General features: G+C 48.3%; 3 protein-coding genes across 11 annotated transcripts in view; 1 reads left to right on the forward strand and 2 right to left on the reverse strand.

Annotated features, from left to right (window-relative positions):
- LOC309602843 (inhibitor of nuclear factor kappa-B kinase subunit beta-like) overlaps nt 1-7,564 on the forward strand; it is an 18,373-nt gene extending 10,809 nt beyond the window's left edge. For all 3 annotated transcript variants that reach the window (XM_082336860.1, XM_082336859.1, XM_082336861.1), the window contains exons 9-21: nt 66-195; nt 659-853; nt 1,096-1,210; nt 1,572-1,695; nt 1,955-2,106; nt 2,219-2,280; nt 3,350-3,459; nt 3,720-3,769; nt 4,313-4,412; nt 4,608-4,755; nt 4,961-5,088; nt 5,803-5,893; nt 6,463-7,564. In XM_082336860.1, coding sequence (XP_082192986.1) covers nt 66-195; nt 659-853; nt 1,096-1,210; nt 1,572-1,695; nt 1,955-2,106; nt 2,219-2,280; nt 3,350-3,459; nt 3,720-3,769; nt 4,313-4,412; nt 4,608-4,755; nt 4,961-5,088; nt 5,803-5,893; nt 6,463-6,531 — 1,474 coding nt within the window. In that variant the 3' untranslated portion in view covers nt 6,532-7,564. The remainder of the gene's footprint in view (nt 1-65; nt 196-658; nt 854-1,095; nt 1,211-1,571; nt 1,696-1,954; nt 2,107-2,218; nt 2,281-3,349; nt 3,460-3,719; nt 3,770-4,312; nt 4,413-4,607; nt 4,756-4,960; nt 5,089-5,802; nt 5,894-6,462) is intronic.
- Nucleotides 7,288-20,803, reverse strand: part of LOC309602847 (non-selective voltage-gated ion channel VDAC3-like) — a 20,841-nt gene continuing 7,325 nt past the window's right edge. For 4 of the 7 annotated variants that reach the window (XM_082336872.1, XM_082336869.1, XM_082336874.1 and 1 more), the window contains exons 2-9: nt 18,121-18,192; nt 16,924-16,973; nt 12,948-13,100; nt 11,754-11,806; nt 10,165-10,392; nt 9,127-9,277; nt 7,989-8,046; nt 7,288-7,741 (exon numbers count right to left, since the gene is read on the reverse strand). In XM_082336872.1, the coding sequence (XP_082192998.1) occupies nt 7,650-7,741; nt 7,989-8,046; nt 9,127-9,277; nt 10,165-10,392; nt 11,754-11,806; nt 12,948-13,100; nt 16,924-16,973; nt 18,121-18,187 (852 nt within the window). In that variant the 5' untranslated portion in view covers nt 18,188-18,192 and the 3' untranslated portion in view covers nt 7,288-7,649. Of the gene's footprint in view, nt 7,742-7,988; nt 8,047-9,126; nt 9,278-10,164; nt 10,393-11,753; nt 11,807-12,947; nt 13,101-15,844; nt 16,493-16,923; nt 16,974-18,120; nt 18,210-19,367; nt 19,656-20,803 lie in introns of those variants that run through there. The other 3 variants (XM_082336870.1, XM_082336871.1, XM_082336873.1) reach the window with 3 other exon arrangements.
- Nucleotides 18,131-20,803, reverse strand: part of LOC309602846 (DNA polymerase beta) — a 21,067-nt gene continuing 18,394 nt past the window's right edge. Inside the window, exon 15 of the mRNA XM_082336867.1 lies at nt 18,131-18,192. The gene's annotated coding sequence lies outside the window, so the exon portion shown is untranslated. The remainder of the gene's footprint in view (nt 18,193-20,803) is intronic.

The following is a 20,803-nucleotide window of genomic DNA, read 5'->3' on the forward strand; positions in this document are numbered from 1 at the left end:
GGCCATATGGTGGCTGCAAACGCGCTTTCACCTCTTCCGATCCCCCTCTCGTTTTGCTCCTTCAGTGTTTTGGCTGCGAGGCTGGAGAAATGGCTGCAGCTCATGTTAATGTGGCACCCACGTCAGAGAGGTACAGATCCTACCTATGGACCCAATGGGTGTTTCAAAGCTTTGGATGACATTTTGAACTTGAAGGTGAGCAATGGGTCTGTATTACCCTGAAAAGTTTTCTAGCGAGCAGTTGCCCATAGCCCATGAGAGAAGAGGCTTGAGTCATAGACCTAGGAGGAGCAGCAGCGCAGAATCTCATTTAGCTGTCTCCTGGCAGGGAGTGACAGGTGCTTTCCTCTTGGTTATCTGAGGACAAATACTCCCTGAGCGTGTCGGGAGTAGCAGATAGCTTCTGTGTGTGCTTGGTTCCACGTTCTGGTAGAGGATTCTGCGGCTGAAGCTGTTTAATTGCCACGTGGCCTCTCTTCCAGTTGATGGAGGACAAGGACTTTGGTGTAATGTTATGAAGTAGCTGCGGAGTGACTTCTTGAGCCCTGCAGGTGCTTGGAGCAGTTTATCGGGGGCCAGTGTCTCAGTCCTGGGATCTCTGCTCAAACATGACCAATGTGTCTTCAGCCCTTCTCATGTCACACTACTCTTCTTGTAGTTGCTTCATGTTTTGAACATGGTCACGGGAACTGTACACACCTACGCTGTGACAGAGGAGGAGACTCTGCAGACCGTGAAGGCCAGGATCCAGTCAGATACGGGAATCCCAGAACAGGACCAGGAGCTACTGCAGGAGGCTGGACTTGAATTGTTTTCGCAGAAGCTGGCCACTAAACACATAGCTGATAGCAAGGTGAGTCTGGTTACTCCCTTCCTTGCTGTTGAGTGCATCAGCCAGCACTGCTCTCGCTTTGGGAGCGCAGCACTCCCTGCTCTCCGGGCAGGCTTTTGCCACAGTAACCACACAGCCCTTGGAGGATGGGCGCCCTGTCGCCTTTGGCGTTCAGTCTTTGGCTGAGCAGAACGTTCTGTTCGTGGTGTTACTCTGGCTTGCTTTTCCTGAGAGCGCCTAGTTGGGTCTTTTGTCTTCTGCAGGTGAATGATACTGCAGCTGCAGACACAGACCTCCTCTTCCTCTTCGATAACCAGAAAGTTGCCTATGAGGCTCAGGTTGCCTTGCGTCCTCATCCGGAAAGCGTTGACTGCATCCGTAAGGACTTTCTCTAGCATGAATGTGGGAGGTTGTCCGCGTTGAGAGGGCTGCCGCTGTTCTGTGGTCTGCATCATGTGCAAGGAGTAGAGAGAGCTTTTGTGTATTGGGACTGAAGAAGCGGCAAAATGGACTGGCATAGTGTTCGTTCCGTTTGTCAGAATAACTGAGGAAAAGGAAGCGTTTGATTTTTGATATAGTGGGGAAGCCGCGTAGGGGTTAGCCAGCTATAGGCTTTGCCAGAGGTAACGTGCCCCTCAAAGGAGTGATATTTTGGTCTGTTTTGTCACGTGATATCGCTGCTTTTGGGCTTCGTGCTGATACGTACGTTTCCCTCCCCACCTCCCTCCTCTGTTTCCAGTTCAGGATCCGAAGAAGAATCTCCACTTTTTCCAGTTGCGGAAAGTGTGGGGTCAGATCTGGCACACAATCCGGATGCTGAAAGAGGACTGCAACCGGCTTCAGCAGGGGCAGCGAGCAGCTATGTACGGTGGCAGTTTCTCTAGAACACTTACCTCTGCCTTTGCTCCCTGGGGAAGGGGAAAGGACAGGAATGGGACCCTGTGGGAGCGGGGAAGGCCATGAGTGGAGCCGTTAACGGTTAAAGAAAAGCTGAGAGTTCCATCCTGTGACACAACTGCTTTTGTGCTCACTGCTACACTCTGAAGTCTCTACTTTTGATATAAGTGGAAGTCTGCAGTTTTAGTTTGGGAGGGTAATCGGACCTTCTTCTTGTCCCTGCAGGATGAACCTGTTGCGTTACAATAGTACCCTCTCAAAGATGAAGAATTCGATGGCCTCCCTTTCCCAGCAGCTGAAAGCGAAGCTGGACTTCTTTAAAACAAGCATCCAAATCGATCTGGAGAAGTACAAAGAGCAGATTGAATTTGGAATCAGTGAGTATAGCATCTGGCAAACAGGTCTTTTTATGCCTCTTATCCCCACAAAGCATCTACCCTTTCCGGTATGAGCCTGAGAAAAGCAATCACTCTTCTTTCATTCCTGTAGCTTCTGAGAAGCTGCTGTTTGCCTGGAAAGAGATGGAGCAGGCTGTGGAACTTTGTGGGCGGGTATGTTTCTAAATATAGCTGCTTAGCCTAAAGAAAAGGGGGCTTGGTTTTCGTTCCTTTTTTTTTTTTCTTCTTTTTTTCTTTTTTTTTTTTTTTCATTGTCCTCCCCGAAATAGAAACTTCTTGTGTCTGGGCTGATTGCAGATGTCACATTGCCTTGGTTTGGGTGGCACCATTTCTGTCCGTTGCCAGTACTTCGTGAAGCTCACTGTGTTTTGTAAGGCTTAGGGGGAAAAAGGGAGATTATGGGGAAGGTGAGAGGAGATTTTGCAGCGGTTGCACTGGGATGTCCTGCTAACGCACTCCTGGAGCCAGGACAGCTGAAAAGAGGATATGGAACATAGGTTAAGCTGAATGGGAAAGGGAAGGATTAGATGACTGAATACAAGAATTCTAAGCATCAGACTTGAATTTTGAAAAGGCAGCAGTTTCCCATTCTTGGTGCACGTTCCGCACCCGCTCCCCGTAGGGCGTTCAGCCTTTTGGCGCAGGACAGCGTAACCCCGGTAAGTAGGGCCGAGGACCGTCGCTCCCGGACGAGGAGTGAAAGGTGACTTGTCGATATCCTACTCTTTTCCAACACTTGGTCCTCCTCTCCTGGGAGGAAGCAGAGGCAGAATGACTCCTTAACAGGCAGCAGCTTCTGCGTGTGGATGAGTTCAAGTGAAAAGCAGAATTTGGGGTGCCAGGAGTGGTTGTGTGCTGAGGGAAAAGGGGAAAAGCGGTGATGGATAGGATGAGAGAAGAGATTTGGAATAGCCAAGGAAAAGGAAGCATGGTGGCCTGGGAACTAGCAGTACATTTACTCCAGAGTCTGACCCTTCAGTGGCTCTTTGTCGCAGGTTGAATTTTTTATCAAAAAATTCTTGGAAGCGGTTTTATCCCAGAGCACCAAGCTAATTTCCTTGAATTGAAATTACTCATGTTCTCTTGTCTCGGTCCAAGGCTGCTGGTTGCATCTGGCTGATGTGAGTGTTTAGAAATGTGAATGAGAAAGGAGGAGCCAGTGTGAGGGGTAGGGTCTCTCGGTCGGAGACTGCCCGTTGCTTATGCTCTGCCCTGCTTTCAGGAGGATGATGTGGATCAGCTAGTGAAGAGGATGATGGCCCTGCAGACCGACATCGTGGACCTGCAGAGAAGCCCACTAGGTCGTAAACAAGGAGGAACGCTGGAGGATTTGTGAGTTGAACTACCTTGAACTTCAGATGCAGGAGTACTGCTAGCTAAGCTTATTCGCTGCAGGGCAATGAAAGTGCTCCCTCTTCAGCCCAAATTACGGGAGAGAGGGAGGACTTTGACACTAAAAGACAGTTTTTGACTCCTTACCTGTCATCGGTCTGAAATGCAGACTGTTATATAAAAGATTTGAGTTCTTGAACTACTTGTTCGTAATTTAGGTTCTAGAGAAGTTCTTTGTGTTCTGTGCCTTTTTCTTCTAGAGAAGAACAAGCCAGAGAGCTGTACCGGAGATTGAGAGAGAAGCCAAGAGGTAAAAGACATTTTAGCTCAAGGTCAGCTTGCTTTGTGTGGATAGTGACTTTGGAGATGCAATAATGAGCGCTGAGAAAACTTTCTCTGCGTTCTAGGCCTGCCCATACACTAGCTGCGCAGGGACTCCACTGGACTCGCCTTTGTTTGGAGAAGGGGGTCAGGGAGTCAGTTTTAAACTAGGCCAGCCTTGCTTTCTTGGCGCCTTCTGAGCTCTTCTTGAACCTCCTCTGGAGCTCTTAGAGCAAGCTGTTCTGCAAGCACATGCTGCTGCTTCCGTGTAGGAGGGAGGAAGGCATAGCTGCTCCTTTGAGCAGCTGTACAGCCCCGAGGCACGAGACCCACCCTGCCGGCTCTGCTTTCCAGTTCTCATCATTTTGAAGAAGGTGGCTAAAATCCAGTGCAGTCCATCCCACTCCAACCGGCATGCCCCGACCTTGGGATGGTCCAGGATTGAAGCAGCAGTGGAAACAAGCCACTGAGAATCTTCTCGCTCTGTCCTGTAAGCCTGCCTTTCTGTGTAATGCTCTGACTGTCGTTCCAGATCAGAGGACAAGCGGTGACAGCCAAGAAATAGTACGACTGCTCCTACAGGCGATCCAGACCTTTGAAAAAAAAGTCCGGGTCATTTATGCTCAGCTCAGGTGAGCTTTGTAGAGTCAGCTTTTATTGAGGGCTGAGAGAAAGCATTTTCTCTTTCAGCAAGAGGTTTTGTTGTAGAGGTTTAAAAACCAGCGCGTACGGCTAACGAGCTCTGAGCGTTGCAGGAAATGAGAAACTTCAGAAATATTCCCCTACTGCGGTTGTCCGTGTGTGATCTGATGATTTTTTTTTAATAGTAAAACTGTAGTTTGCAAGCAGAAGGCACTGGAATTGTTCCCCAGAGTGGAGAAAGTGATGAACCTGATGAATGAAGATGAGGAAACAGTTGTTAGGCTTCAGGAGAAACGACAGAAAGAACTGTGGAACTTGCTGAAAATTGCTTGTGTAAGTAAAATGAAAACTCCAGTTTAACCTGGAAAGATGGTTTGTAGCACAAGTTACTGAAATAATTAATGGTAAATTTAGTATGTCCTATGGTTCTTTTCTCTGGTATTTTGAATTAGTGTTAAAGCCCAGTTCCAGGCCGTCTTACTCCTGGCTGCTGGACGTTAGAAATAATCGCCATCTCGATCTTCTGTGTTTTCTTCAGAGTAAAGTACGCGGTCCTGTTACTGGCAGTCCAGAGAGCATGAGCACCTTGCGCCTCAGCAGCCCTGGGCAGCTGCTGCTGCAGGTCCCTTCTGGAACTTACAATTTGTCAGAATCGGTCAGGAAAAGGTGAGGCCAAGGCTGGAGTCCTGTAGCTGCTGGTGCCAGCCCTGCGCGGCTGGGGCTCCCGCTTTGCGAGAGAACGACACGCAGGCTTTCTCACACTTCCCACTTTGTGTTCAGCGTCCATCGGCAGCAGTCCTTTCTACCTAGTAGCTGGACTTTGGGGGCTTGTGAACCTTCCTTATGAAAAACGGGGAATAACGGTTAGCTTCGCTTCCCCCTGCCTCCATAATAAAGGGTTTCTTTTCTCTGGAATGGTTGGGCTCACTCGAAGTCCACTGCCAGCAGGAATTGTTGGAGCTTTGTCACGGAAGGTGGGAGTAGCTGGGCTGCCTCATGCGGGAGAGACTGCTAGAACCAAGCACGTGTACTTCTGGCGTGCTTACACGAACTGGGGCACCGGCTGGAATGACAGACCTCTGTCTGTTTATCCCTGTGTTCCTTAATCCTGTAGTTTATAGGCTGCTCTGCAGCTTTTTCTCTAGCAACGGTGACTCCACAGAACAGGAACCCAGCTCCAACTTGGAACTTGCTTCCTTTCCCCTCTCCCAGTAAAGCTGGGGATGCCACCGACTTTCCCAGTTGCAATATGAGTTACTGGCTTATGAGCTGACTGGTAAAGGTTCGTATTCTGCCAGAAATATTTCTTAAAGGTAGAGGCAGCAGCTCTTTAAACACAAGTGCCATGGAAAATAATTGGGTCATCGTTGTCCCTTTCAGTGAGGAGCTGCTGCTGGAATCGCAGAAACTCTGTAGCCAACTAGAAAATGTGATGCACGACACGATGAAGGATCAGGAGCAGAGCTTCATGGTAACGTAGTTGATATTCTGTAAATGGGCCGGGGAAGCTCGTGGCTTCAAACTTCTGCCTGTGTCACTTTGCCACCACCGAGTAACGTGGCTGACAGCCACCTGCCTGCGAGTCTCCCGGGCAAGGGGAGAGCAGGAGTTGTGGGAGGGAGAGAGCACCCGCTCCCGCTTCTGCCGCTGACCGGCGCGTTCCCTGCCCGCCGAGAGCGGGAGCCGCGTGCTGGGGACTCCAGTTGGGCCGAACAATAAAGGACGGGGAAGGCGCTTGGCTGTTGTACAAAAATGCTGCACAATCGCACTCTTCAAACTGGGATGGTCTTGTGGTGACAATACATTGGTGGGCAGGGATGCTTATTTAATGAAACAGAATACTGGAAAGGAAGTAAAATATTAGAGAAAATAAGTAGTGTAAGGGTTTCCTTTACAGCAGTCAGATGGTTCGTCACAAAAACGTACTGCCCCGCTTGTTCACAGTAACATTTTAAAATCTTTTCAATTGCTTCCCCTTTATTCTGGAGAAATCTCAACTGTAAGCTAGCGTTGACCTTTGCAGTTCTGTTTGTTCTTTAGGCTCTAGATTGGAGCTGGCTGCAGCTTCAGGTAGAAGAAACAAACGGTCCAGAACAAACCCAGATGTAAAATCGCTTTGGTTGCCTCTGAAGACGTGCTGCTTCAGGAAGCCAACTGTGAAAGCTGCTGCCTCTCCGAAGGGAAGTGCAAGTGCCTCCTTCTCCTGTCACCTACACCTGGCCTAGCTTTTAGTATCCACCTCTCGGACACGTTTTCCCACAAAGATACAGTAGGAAATGCCTGTTCTAACTGCTTGGAAAAAGTTCTTAATCGTGCCTTAAGACAGCAGATGTTCCTAGTCTCTGTCCTGCTGCATCCTCCCTCAGGCATCACGTGGCGTTTTGCCTTTTAGGCTTTCTAATGAACAACGACCAACGCAAGCGTCGGCTCGCGCAGTCACCGGTAGATGCCACCTTCCTGATACACCTGGAACTGTGAACTTAATTCCTTAACTTTGCTGATTTGCACTGTTTTCCTTAAGTGTAACGGTTGTACTTACCTAATACTTGTTTCCTGTATGGGAACGAAATTATCTAAAACATGTAAACTTTTGGTTTGCTCTTTTTGATACCCTCAATAACATTTTAATGAAAAAGCTGCTTTCACTGTGCGGGTCTCTAAAACATGAGAGGTGTAAGGATGTTACCCAGAGACCGCAGAGGAGGAAGCCTTCAGTGTACACGCACAGTTTAACACAAAGCATTTGCAGATTATCTATGAGCCACGCTTAAAGTCGCACCAAAAGAAAGGCCCAGCTGGGTGGAGCCCGGCTTTGGAGACAAGACACACCACCATTCTCTTCCAACTGCGACCAATTTATTTATTTCTGACGTAAACCCAAGTTTCCACTACAGCACAGAGACCACCTTTTACAAAAGGTTGTGAAGTACAGGACATGCAGGATGCATTACAATAATGGGGAGAGGTGGGGGTTAGGAAGAGATTTAAAATACGGGAACCTGAAGTGAAATGTGGCACAAACATCACAACTTCCATGCATGCCTTCAAGTATCTTCCTTGGATGTGCTGGCACTCTCTGGACTTCAGCGTTGGGTTAAAATGATTCTTTGGAGGAGCAGAAAGTTCACACTTCTTGAAATTTCAGAGTAAGATTAAGGCCGAAACACACTGGGTACACTTCTCTTTTGTCTTCCAGAGCACCGCCTGTTGTTTTACTTAAAGCTGCATTAAGCTTCCAGCTCAAATCCCAGCCCAACTTTGTGACCTCCGGCACTGAAGTTCTTGCCATCAATCAAGCCCGAGAGGGTCAGCTTTACACCTAGGAAAGCAAATCATGAGCCCCTCCGTACACCACTGTCCCCGCACAACGCCCTCCCGCCCGTACTTGAGCCCGACTAACGTGTCTTGGCTGCCGTAGGCACGGCTGTACGCATGCGTCCTTTACCTCTGTGAGCCTATGTAAGATTTCCAGCTGATTTGTTTATCTCTTCTGTTCTAGAGATGACAGTAAAATAACCCACAGTGTAGTATAATACTATTTGCTGCTACCAGCTGGACCTACGTACCTGGTCGGAGGGCATGAGTGTAACCGATTCCAATCAGGCTGGCGTTGTTCACTTTAGCCTACAGGAAAAAAGAGATGGCGATGCTCACACGCTGTGTATAAATACCCAGGCAGAACGGGCCCAGGACCCTGAGAAGGCGGCTTACGCATTAACTCCTCAGCTACTCGTGGACTAACCTCTAGCAGAGGCCTATTCCAGTCTTTTCTCCTCAAGAGTTTCCAGCTTAAGCTGTAACAGGCTCAAGTAATAGTCCCAATCCTTCCCTCGGACGGTGACCCATTACGCCTACCACAAAATGCCACCCTGCCCCTCACTGCCCCAGCACTGTCCCTCTATATCCCTGAAGGGCTAGTTACTACAGCCCCTTAGTAGCCAATGAAGTCTCCTCCTTCACAGGCCCCTGGTCACAAATTGCTTAGTAGTGATTTTTTAATGAGCAATAAACGTACGACTATGCAAGCCCATTTTTGCATTACTAAGGTTTGAGCTGTTTACAACAGTGCTTCCCATCTTTCGTTTTGACTGACTTGCCCTGGAACTAATTCCGGTTTTGAAGTGTAACAAATGCTTGCTGCTGCAGAGCTCAGGGCTGGAACCTGCAGGTACTTTACTTTTATTCACTGTCACGGCCCCACAGACACGTTTTGTCTCCTGAACCTCTTTCTCTCTCTTTAAACCTTTTATTTTTTTTGCCCTAACATTTCTGCAAGAACTTGCAAGCGTCAGGAGCAACACTTACCTCCGCTGACTTTGGAGGGTTAGCTGACTGTTAGGGAAGGCTGCAAGCTCAGCTGAACTTGCAGCATTTTACGATAGTACAGTTTTACATTACACTTTAGATAAGAATTAGAGAATTAAAAGGATGCTGCATCCTCTCGTTACCTTCTGAAAAGACATTTTGCTCAGGCTCCGAGCCCACAAGTGACTGTTTCACCACCGACAGAACAGTGCTTTAGATTTCCCCATCGTTTCACAAATGTGACCTGGGAGGTCCCAACGTAAACCTGAGCCACAGCAGAAGCCACGGTTTGCCACCTACCGTACTTTCCCAGTAACTGTTTAAGGCAACTACTTCATACCACAAATGTTCAGTATTTAAGGCAGCTTGAAATACTCATTCCTGTAACAAAATTCTTACCACAACGGAAGTCTTCTCGTCCAGCTGGTACTTCGCAGCAATGCCAAAACGTGTGTTGTTACTGCCAGCAGTCCAGGCCAGATTGACCGATGTCTCAACCTTGTTATTAACCTTCTGATAAATAGACCCGCCAAACTCGGTGCCGTCGTTCCTGTTTGCAACGATGCAAGCGTTGTTTAGTAAACAGTGACTCCTTTGATTGACCCTTCCCCACAATCGCTTCATCTTTCTCTCTTAAAATGAACCAGGAGCTCCAAGGCTTCCCTGGACCCAAGCTCCTCTACTTCCTAGCTGGAGCGGGCAGGCTCCTGCTCGCGTTTTTTACCCAAAACTAAGCTTTGCTTGCAGAACGGAACACGACTTCCCAACGGCCGAGACCTGTGGTTTGAGGTTCTAACAAAAGACAACCCAGGTAACAACTTGCTCGCTTGTCTTAAGCAAGCAAGCCTGCAATAACGCGCAAAGGGACAAATCCAGGAGGAGACTGAGGTCGGTAGTGGGAACGATGGGGCTGAAGACAGTGTTGCTGCATTGCAGTTGTTTAAGGACACCGTCTTCAAAGACGCTCGGAGCATGCAAATGCCAAAACGGAGCCGCGCTGCGGTGGCAGCTGGGAACACGGGAGCGCAAAGCCAGGCACGCCTCCCTCCGCCACCTCGGGCGTTTCGGAGCCAGAGGCTTTCTGTCGGGGGGGGAGGTACAGTAGCTGAGTTGAAGGCTCTTTTATCTAGCGCCAAAATAGAAGTTAGAGTTTACCGATTTTAATTCCAAATGAACATTATGAAGTGCCTTTACGCCACTAGCTTACATACACAAACCCCAAAATCATCCTGAAGCAAGGTCTCACAAGACAGCCCAGAGTTGGAAAGCTGCCCCTGCTTTAGTTGTACTGAAGATGAAACCACCGAATAGAAATTATTTTGAAACAAATCGGCATCCCCTTCCATCCACCCACACGTCCCCTAACTCCCGTAATGCTCGCTGTGCATCTAGTTGGGCTCCTCTGGTGCTGCTTTTCTAGGCTCCGACAATACTTACACGTTAGTGTGCAGCTGAAAGTCTCCCGCCTTATAGCCCAAGGCAAAGTTATTTTGCGAAAGCTTAGACTTGGCTGTATCAAAAGCCATCTGGTAGCCAGCCAGCCAGCCTTCGTAGCCCAGCACTGCCCAGCCATAGATGGTTGGTCCAGAGACATCGATGTCTATGTTGCAGCCGAGATTTACGTATTCTCTTTTGTAGGAGGTCTTCAACTTTCCGCTCTTCTTCCTGCAGAGAGAAGCACGCCATTTTATCCCTGGTACTATACAAGCGTGTATGACGTGGTTTTGTTCACACACGCACGGCCCTTAAGGCCGGTTAATTAAAGGACTGTAATGCCTACTCAAAACTTGACATTAACAGCTGCTGAAGAGGACATGGTATAGGGGGAATACTGCTATTATGTATATTTATGTGGTGCTGCTTTTTCCTCCACCATCTCAAACTCCTTAAAATCCTCAAGAAGAGAGAACGATAAAACCATTCCCGCTTAACGCTCTAAAACCCGTCAGGTTTCAAATTTTATTCTCCACAAGTGCAACGCGTTACGGCGGCATCAGTTTCCTTCAGGAGCACCCCCGGCGTCCCGCACCGACAGCTGGCCGTCTGTCCTTCAGCGACTTTCGTCTGCTCGCTCCTCTCCACCGTCCCTTCAGGTGCAGCGCTTGCTTCCCTTCCTTCGCACTGCCGATACCAGCCTCCCGTATCGAAAACGCATCTCCTCCTCCTCCAGACATCATCCACTTAGGCTGCCTTTTTCTGTCCCTCTGGAGAAGCCCTTTCCTCTCTCCCCAACGCGTCCTCCTGCTCATTTTGCAAGTAATTCAAACTTCACAGAACTGAGACAAAACGTTACCACCTCCGTAACGCTCCCCCCAGCTGCCTTTCTCCCCCACCGAAGACACAGCAGAACGCCCTGCCGCCTGCACTCACACCCGGGCCCCGGGTCTCCTTTTTGACTTAGCTTCTAATTCCTTACATCCAAGCAGTATTTCAAACTCTGATTTTTCCGGTAGGCTCTGCCCAACAATGAAGAAATACCGGTAATTATTTACAAAGGAGTCTTTGTGCATTAGCCAGACATAAACGCCCGCCCTTTGCTCCACTGCCTACCAAAAATAAATACCTGATAACTGAGGAAGACAAACCAGTGCTGTCCCACTGCCTAGCACAACACCTATGCGGCCCCACCTCCTCATCCAGTTGTGCGTAGACACCTGCCCAAAAGCAGCAGGGGAAAAAAAACAAAACCCAACTTTTCTTTATGTTGTTAAGGCACCGAGGTGACAGCGGTAGGACTGTCGACACCGTGACAAAGACGGCAGAAGTTGAGTGGTGCACGTGAGACCTAGCTGTTTAAGGGGAGAGTTACAAAAATACCATACCTACTGCAAACCAACAGATTTGCCAACGGCCAAAAAGCTGAAGAATCATTTTTAGCAGACCTTGTCCTCCTGAGCCCCGTATTATCCACTGCCGTTCAAAATATTCTACAGGAAATTTTACGCAATGACCAGAATAAGCATTTCTAATGAAAAGTTAGGGGAAATTCTAGCACTCCTGAGATAAAGGTAACAGAAAATACTTACCCTGTGTTTGGTACAAATGTAGTGTCAAGAGCCACCTTCAATCCTTCAGCCAACTGCAAAGAAAACCAGAGGTGTCTGCTCAGAGCCCTGCTGAACCGCCATTCGTTACATCCCGCTACTCGAGCTCTGCTGCCTCCCAAAGAGAGGACGAACCGCGACCGTAACGCCTCCCACGTCTTCTACAACGCAATCTGAACGATGCTGCGTGATGAGGGATTAAAATCTGGACTGTTTCTCCCCACAACGCGGCCCTGTCACAGCGTACGCTTTGTGGATCCGTTGTTACAGGAAGATTTCAAATCTCGTGTTGACAAGAAAATTGAGAAACTGTTAAAGAAAACCATTCCGTGCACGTTTGCTTATTCCCTACAGTTCCAACGGTAGCTCAAGGCGCTCTCAGAATCTACAGGCATTCTTTCAAGACACGGCAGGAGTTCGCAGGCCAAACCCTGTGCCTGCCTCGGCGCTCCCGCCCTCGTTTTCAGCCGGACAGCGTTTTGCACTTTAAAGCACGGGTAAAAGTGCAAAACCATAACTACCAAAATTGATGGCTGTGCACGGCAGAGGGCACCACGGGACTTTTGCTACTTTTGGCACCGTTCCCTTACACTTCGGGCACCAAGTGAAAAGCATAAAGCTATCACTGGGAAAAAGAATTGCGTGTTTTGCGAGCGCTGTATGCTCGCAGCCCTCTGCGTAAGCACTGCTAAGCTGCAAACACCAACCTGTCTCTTCAACCTTACGAAATACATTCAATCTCAAGGCAGCCAAACTTAAGTCCTGATGCATTAGAGGATTTAAAACTACGAGAGCCCTCTTTTGTTTTCCCTGCAGGGCCGCAGCAGTGACAGTTGTACATAGCTAAAGCGCATCTTTAAACAAACCCTCCTATTTGGGGTGGATAACCGTGACATTCGTTCAACCAGCTAGCTAATTCCAGGTGCCCGTACCGGCAGGAACTCTGTACCTTTGGATGGGTACGAGCAGCCCACTGCTGTGGGAGGAACGCTTGCAGCCCCCACCCCCAAAATTCACGATGCTCGCTCTCAGTCTGTGCGTTCTGCAAACACAACTTCTTTCTTTCCAGTACTCCGGGCAGTTTTGTGCAACTTCCACTCTTCAGGGCTTTCTGCTCAACTCACTACTGTCTCATACCGCTGCAGGAACGCTTTCCGAGTATCCGCCTCCTCTTACCTGATCCTCCACGGAAACTTCTGTTCCCAGTGTGTTGTCCGTGTTCCACTTCTGGGTGAACGTAAGTCCATAGTCTTTGATCTTATATTTGGTCTCTAGACTGCCCGAAGCCTTGCCCGTGTCTGTGTTGGAAGAACCAGTTGCGGTGAATTCCTGCCAAGAGCACAACAGGAGTTTCAGCACTCTGATATTTAATTGCGTTCAGTTTTTCCACTTGCCAAGAGCCAGCACTCACACTTGCTACCCTTAGGCCTTTCGACAGAACCCTCAAAATCCTCCTCCTCTTCCCTAGCCCCACCAAAAATAATTATTCTCGCATCACAAAATGCTGCTCCTTTTGGCACCTCTGTTCTGGGTATTTCTTTCATTGAGCCGTGCTGAGCCCCTGGGACTTGCTTAGGCTGGGAGAAGCACGCGTACACAAAGACCTGGCATCTTCACTCGCTTTTCACCTGCATCACGATTTGATTACCTGCCCCCTCTTCTAATTTTTACCACACTTTTTTTCCTAACTAATCCACCGACCTCCTCCCCACCAGAAAAACCTTTTTCCACCGTCTTTTTTCTGCTCCGAAGTGGCAATTGTTATTTCAACATTCCACAGCTTGCTCTGGGCCTTCGCATGCATCCATAGCCAGATACAAAAAGATACTCGCTTGGGATACAAAGCTGCTTGTATCCTTGGATCTTCCCTCACAATCTCCTCTAATTCCCTTTACCATCTTACCAGTACTGCCCCAGTTGTGCATGAAACAGCACCCGTTACAGTCCTGCTGGAAATCCACTCTCCCTTAAGAAAAGCAATCCTACATCCAACTTACGCTGCTAGATGAACAGCAAAAAAAGACTGATTTTTCTCTCATTTCTTCGAACACCTCGTGTGTTTCTTCCTTTTTTTCTTTTTCCACCTTTCAGCAGTGAAAACGTCTTCTGGAGAATGGTCACTGACGCTTTTCACACCAACTACTGCACCCTCACGTTGTTGTTCCCCCCACCCTTCCTACCGTTGTCACGCAGACTCTTCGTGCACCGTGCTGATGACTTCAGCACCTTCTCCCTCGACCTAACGTCTCTGGCATTACCTCAGCCAGCAACTGCGCTTCAGAAGCTCCGTCACCCCTCTGTAAGGCACCTTAACGTTGCAGATCCTTTCTCCTTCACACTACCAGAAAACACCCTGACCCCAGCGGCACCTCGGCACCTCTCCGTCAGGCTGCTCCTTCGCTGACCGCTGTAACTGAACCAACAACTTTGAATTGTGTGCGCTATGGATCTGTGCTGTTGGGCCGGTCCCCCACACCGCAGGGACCTGAAGTCTCAAGGAACACCTCTCCTCTGGCGTAACTCAGAGGCAGCCTCCTCGGCGTTCCGCGCGCAGAGCACGAAGCAACGAGTAGGCGTGTTTGCGCAGCAGTCAGCTCAAGGGGTACGAGCTGGGTTTTAAGAAGCATCTGAGAACCGATCGCATGTCAGTTGTCCTCCTCTCTCAAATATTTTCCTTGAAGAGAATTAATCTGCCATTACACTTCCAAGTTATGCCTCTTTTGAAGTTTAAATATTGAAAGATACAGTGCTTAAGAGATGGCAGTATCCATTACCAACGCATCCAAGCTCTGGAATCCTGACTTTCCAGATCCGTCTCATTCCAGGACGCTATTCCTGGGTGCTGCGTACGTTACTTTCACAATTCTGGGCTTTGCTGAGTGTACAAAGACTGTCTTTAAATGGTTTTGAAGTGCCAGGGAAGCACAGCCAGGTAACATTCCTTACACACCGGGGGGAAGACACTCCCTCGAGCTAACGCGGTACTACAACGGCACAGCAGCCGTGTAACAGATCCAGCCAGCTAACAAAAACACGCCACGCCAGCCAGGATGCGTTAGACTGTCCCTTAATGGCTCCACACTGCCCTAAGGTCGCTTCCACAAATTCAGTGCAAAGACATCTGAAACCCACACCAGAATTCAGAAGTAACTTCCTTCTGACCTCAGGGCAGGTAACTGACTGAAAGGGCTTCGTTTGGTTCTCAGACCAAGCAGAGGAAAGATTGTAAAATGCTTTTCTCACAGCCAAGGGGAAAAAAACCCTGCGCTGCCATATGATCAAAAGGCAAAGGATTCTGCCGGGTGTCAGAACCAGACCTGCTTCTGGAGGCAGAAGGCACGCGGTCAGCATCCGCTGCCACCAAGCTTTAACTGTCTCAACTAGAGCCCTCTCATCGAGCCACCTTGCGTAGAAGCGCTTCTTGAATTTTTTGCAGCTGAAAATCAAACTCATTCCGGCTCCAGGTGGCAGCCCAGTCTGCATCAGCAGTCAGCTCAGCTTCTCGCTCACCTCCCAGTTCACGGTGGCTGGCAGCTACGGGACCGCCACGCGCTTCCTAGGCCGAACCACTTGCGGTCCTTGAAACAATTCTGACCGACAGCCGCCACCCCGGCTGTTTTCTCAGTCCGCAGGAAAACCACCCAAAACATTTCTGCATCACAACAATCAGAGGTACTATTAGTACCCAAGGATGAGTTAGATCTCACGCTTTGTCCCTCGCCTCGTCTCCATCCCCAAGCCCCATTTCGTTGCAGCAGAATGCCCATTAGAAACACTTCACAAGCACAAAACCTGAAGCAACAGACAACCGTGTCAATACCGCATCCGTCTTGTTTCCCCTCCTGCTGTTTTTAGTGTTCTTACTGTGGATTGTTGGACAAAGATTGCAAATGGCTTTACATACATGGATCACACAGCAGATTAAGAGCTATGGACACAGTCAAACGTCATGACGTGGATGATAACATGGCTGAAAACAACAGAACAGTTTATGAAGGGCAGTATGCACCACAGCAAGCCTCGCCAGACACAGCAATAAAGAGCCAACATGCCGAAACAGTCACTGTTCTTACCAGCTGGGTACACATCCAACACGAAAGTTGCATGGAAAAGGAAAAGCCCGTTTTAGAACTTCATACGGTTGTTTGTGTTCCATCGCGTTCAGAAGACAGCATAATTAACCATTAGCATATTATTTGAGAATCAAAACTTCCAGCCAGGAAAACTACGCACGTCATGGGACGTCAGTAACTGGTAGCAGTCGCAGTACCGAGACCACATAGCAACTCGTGCTACGCGTTCCTGGCGCACAATGCAAGCGACCCATCAAAAGCTCGACTGGGGGAGAATGCAGTAATCCAAAGGGAAGGACTTACACCATTTGCATGAGAAGAACGCGGGAGGAGGAGGCAGGGTCGGTTATGAAGCAGGCTGAAAAGCACGCACAGAACTGAGGCTCAGTGGAAGAACGAGCTTATCTAGTAAACAGTACGTGCCTGTGCTTCGAGACCAGAATTATGAATCTCTCCCTGGTTTTGCCAGCCCTCCTGTGAAATCGTGAGGAAGCTCCACTTCTCCATCATTAAAGTGGAGATCATGGTATTTTCTAGTTACCTGAAGTGCTAAAGCTTAATTAACGTCTATAAAATGCTCTCAAATTCTACATAAAGGGTACTGCAGGAGGACCACTGAGTTTTAGTTAAGTCTTGCATTGGAAACACGGAGGAGATGGGTGAAAATGAAGTTAAACCGTGGTTCTTATTTGCCCCTTGATCTTTTGGATAACAAGTCAGTCTGGACTCAAAATCCTATAAAAACCAACAACAGCAGAAAAACTCAGTTGCATTCGTAAGCAGAAATGAGAGCTATTTAGGGCGAAGAAACTCTTCTGTTTGGGATGTGGCAACGGGAACCGGGAGGAAAGCCACGCGTCCACAACAAAATGTGTGAAAATCCTTGCCCGCCGGGGGAAAAGCAGCACCGCTACGCCAGCCCCACGCAGCGTTACAGAAATACCTCGGTCAGCTACGGGTTTTAAAACGAGAACTGAAAGAGAGAAGCGACACCTGCTAGCAAGTGATTACCACCAACCCGTTCAGCAATTTGTCCTCCCAGTGCACTACCGGCGATGCTGAAAGCCCCCGGTACTTACCACCCCGCTGGAAGACTTGGTCTTCAGCTCTAACTTGACCATTCCAAACCCTGAAAAGAAACGAGCACACAGCATGTGTATCGCCGCAATGTACAGGCAAGGCTTATTGCCAACCCACCCCACGTACGGCAGGTAGGACACACTGACCCGAAACAGCCCGTTTTCGTATTTCAACAGTTGTTGACCTTACTGAGGAATGACCGAAGGACTTTTGACAATTCAAAGCGGGTGGCCTCATAATTTATAGTCCTAACAGTCACCCATCATCAAGTATCCCCACCTTCCGTAGCTACCTGCAGTCTGGGGCCAACCAATACAGCTACCATTTCTTCCGATTTACTCATTTTACTTTCATATTTCTGACTGCAGGGCAGGAATTTTTCTTTTCCCCTTCTCCGAGAAAAAACACGTTTCAACGTACTTCGACTAGTGCTGTATACAGAGATACTGCTGCGTTCTTCCTTTTCTTTCTAAGCTGCTGTGAATCCAGGGAAACGCCCGGCCCTTGCACAGAGCAGAAAAGCCCGAAACAGCTGCCGCTAAAGCAGGGAACCTGAGGTGACTTCAGCAAAGCCTGAACCGCCGGGCGCAGAGGCCAGGCCAGGGTGCTTTCCAATGCTCTGCGGCCCATGGATTCGGGATACAAATGCCATCTTTGTTACACACGCACAAAGCCAGATAAAAAACGTCAACGCTTTTAGTACTGCTCCCAGAAAAGGGACTAATATCAGAATTTCTAAATTTGAATTCTTTAAAAGAGGAATGCAAATATTGTGAAATTATTTCCCTACAGCCATGACAATAGGCTATTCTCATTACCATAAAGATCATTCTGCCTCAGGAACCTGTCTGCTGCCACATATGGTCTCCTATGCCAATCTACCTGAGCTTGACTGATTTAATGCCTCTAAATACAAAAACTGGAAGGTAAAAACAGCAGCGCTCTTCAGAGACTGTTCTGGAGTGCATCTCAAGGTCAAACTCATAACTTCCCCCTCTAACTCTTTGCCTACTGCAGCACCTTCATGATATCATGTCTAAAGTCCAAACTCGGAAGGGGCTGGACGCTCCGGGCCTCCGCTGAACTCCTACCACAAGGTGTTCAGGGGATCGCTGGGGCACCCATGTTTCATTGCCACTTTCAAGACGCCTAAGAACAAATACAACAGGTTATCAAACCACATTCTCGTCACTTACCATATCCCTTGTTGAACACATCCCTGGCAGACTTTCCCAAGTCGCTGTATGATGGTGGGACAGCCATTGGATCTGAAACATATTGGAAGCTGTAATAATCTTAGGTTTAACAGCATAAAATCTAAACCACATCCAAAGCATTTATGAACGTCTGCGGCTAGTACACGCTGCAGGCTCCACTGATACGGAGCCGCAAGACCTTTGAAGAACGTTCATAGAAGTCATCCTGGTGTCATCGCTGCTCTGGCAGAAACAAACTTCAATTCAAAGAAGCGACGAAAGCCAGTCCGCTATTTGGGAACGCTAAACCCCAGGACAGGACATTCGGCCTCGCGCTCTTACCCTGCAAAAGGAGCTGACGGGAGCCGCATCACCGAACACCCCCAAGGGACAAGATACCCGACTGCCACGCGCACCTGCGACTTCTTAGAAAGCTTTTCCAGAGACTTCTAAAATACAAGAAGAGCTCTCCGTGTGCTGCCCAGCAGCCGCCAGGGAGGATTTCTGCCCTGTGTATACACAGCAGCAAAACCTGCTTTTTCCAACACAGGTAACTGTTACAGCTACTTCGGAGGGCCAAACCCCAAAGGACGGGCATGTGATATTACAGCTTACGTGACATATTTAATGTTAGTTACCACAATTTAGGGATTTTGCATCAGAAAATCCACATTAAAAGAAGCAGGCAAACTCTTCCCCAGTGGAAAACTAGTCTTCTCCTTCTAGAATAAGTTTGCATGAATGCAAAGGCACACCTACTCTAGAAAAGAAAAGCTATCAAAGATGATGCTTTTGTTTGATTTTAAGGGCAACTCTTTGCCACTTAACCCTTCCTACAGCTAATGCACTTGTTGATATTCTTCTCTGCAACACCCGACACCAGGAATCCCCGATTCCCCATTTGTTACTTCCACCATGCTGAAAGGCCAATCCAAAAAGTAATAACGCGAGCAAGACCTGTAAAATCCCTGAAGTCATCACTTCTCCTCCACCATTTCAGTTGCTTACCGCGTGCTCAGTCCCTCTGTCACGCAGGCGACAGTATCGGTACTAAGCAGTATTTTTTCAGACAGCTAGCCCTTTCCCAAAAGGAAGCGCTGGGGCAATTTACCTCCCGTAGCGGGCAAACGCTCTACGTCCAGTGACTTCATGGCTAACCTGCGCTTTGTATCTACCCGTACACGGACTCGATGAGCCTTACGGGTCCCTTCCAACTCGAGATGTTCTACGATTCTACGAATATATACCTGTGGGTTTAGAGGATCTAAAATAGCTGGACATGACTGCAGGTTCCTTATCTGAAGATTAGTGCATAAAGCAGGTACTTCGCAAAATTACTACGTAAAAAGGCCTTTGTACCTGTCAACACGGAGGGAAAAATTACAATCAGTGAATCATTAAACTGACGAAAGAGAAACAGAACGGGTACTTTTATAACAGCATAGTTTAAATTGTAATTACAATAGTTTCAGCAACGCAGCTATGGAGCAGAGTATATCTTCACTTTAAAACATTGGTTTTTCACACAAATCTCTCAATTCAGAAGTTTCAACTCATACTTTAAATTTGGGGTTTGGGGGTTTTTTTTAGTTGGTTGGGTTGGGGTTTTGGGGTTTTTTTTGTTGTTTTGGTTTGGTTTTTTTAATAGGTTTGTCAGGATAGTTCATCCTGCTGCTTTCAAAAGCTTGGTAACTCAAGTTTTTGGAGCAAGGCTGATGCCTGGGCATTTTAACCTGGCAATACTCTATGTACGCAGTAACTGCCTAGCGGGCTCTCGAACCTCAAATGTTTTTTCCCAGCAAAAACCAATATGAAAGCTAACTCCCTGCATAAGAATTCATACAAAACACAGGCAGATTCGTTTCAAAAATGCTCTTTAGTCACAGCTGGCTTTCAGGGAACTGCCCAGCTGTTGAAAACGTGCCAGGAACACGCCATAATCATCGGGATCTGTAGCTGGCCTCCAAACCACATAACCTCTTTTCAATGAGAAGGCTGACGACGAGCCGCGGTGAGCCACAGCGCGTTCTGGGAGCTGGGACTGACCTGGTTAGAGGTTAGAAGACATCGGTCTACTCTAACGTTCAAACGACATGGAGATGTCACATCAAACGAGAGCAAGAGCTTAGCTACCCACCCTCCGCCCGTTCCCGAGAGCGTGCCGCACCCCGAGCTCCAGGCGCTGCCGGCTCTCTCACCTCTTCCCACCACCCTTCGAGTAAAGGAGGGCCTTACCCTCCCGTCAGCACCTTCTCACCCTAAATCTCACCTTTCGGCTGACGCCCTGCTCTGCTTTCGTTGTCTTAAGGCTATTGAGACATCCTGAACACTGTCAGCCTCTTCCCTCTCCTAACAGCTCTCCTCTCTTTACGCCATACAGCTGTATTTTCTGTATTCTATGTGTTTTAATGTTTACGTTAAATATTATGCGGGTATTTAAACACCATTCTTAAAAAAAAGCCCAAGGTAAATTCTCTGCTAATAACAAGCAGCTCCGCTTGCAAGCCAGAGCTGTTCAGAGGAAGCGAGCTCGCAGTTCCACAACCAGTAACGCGAAATTGGAACTGGGCTCCATCAACCAGACGCGATGACAACGGCTGACAAAACACAAAGTAAAGCGGGAAAAGAAACGTTAAGGCAGGGATCTGGGACTAAGCCACAGTACTTGTCCTAAGGACCTTGT

The sequence above is a fragment of the Platalea leucorodia genome (assembly GCF_965183815.1).
Source record: "Platalea leucorodia genome assembly, chromosome: Z".
NCBI lineage: Eukaryota > Metazoa > Chordata > Aves > Pelecaniformes > Threskiornithidae > Platalea > Platalea leucorodia.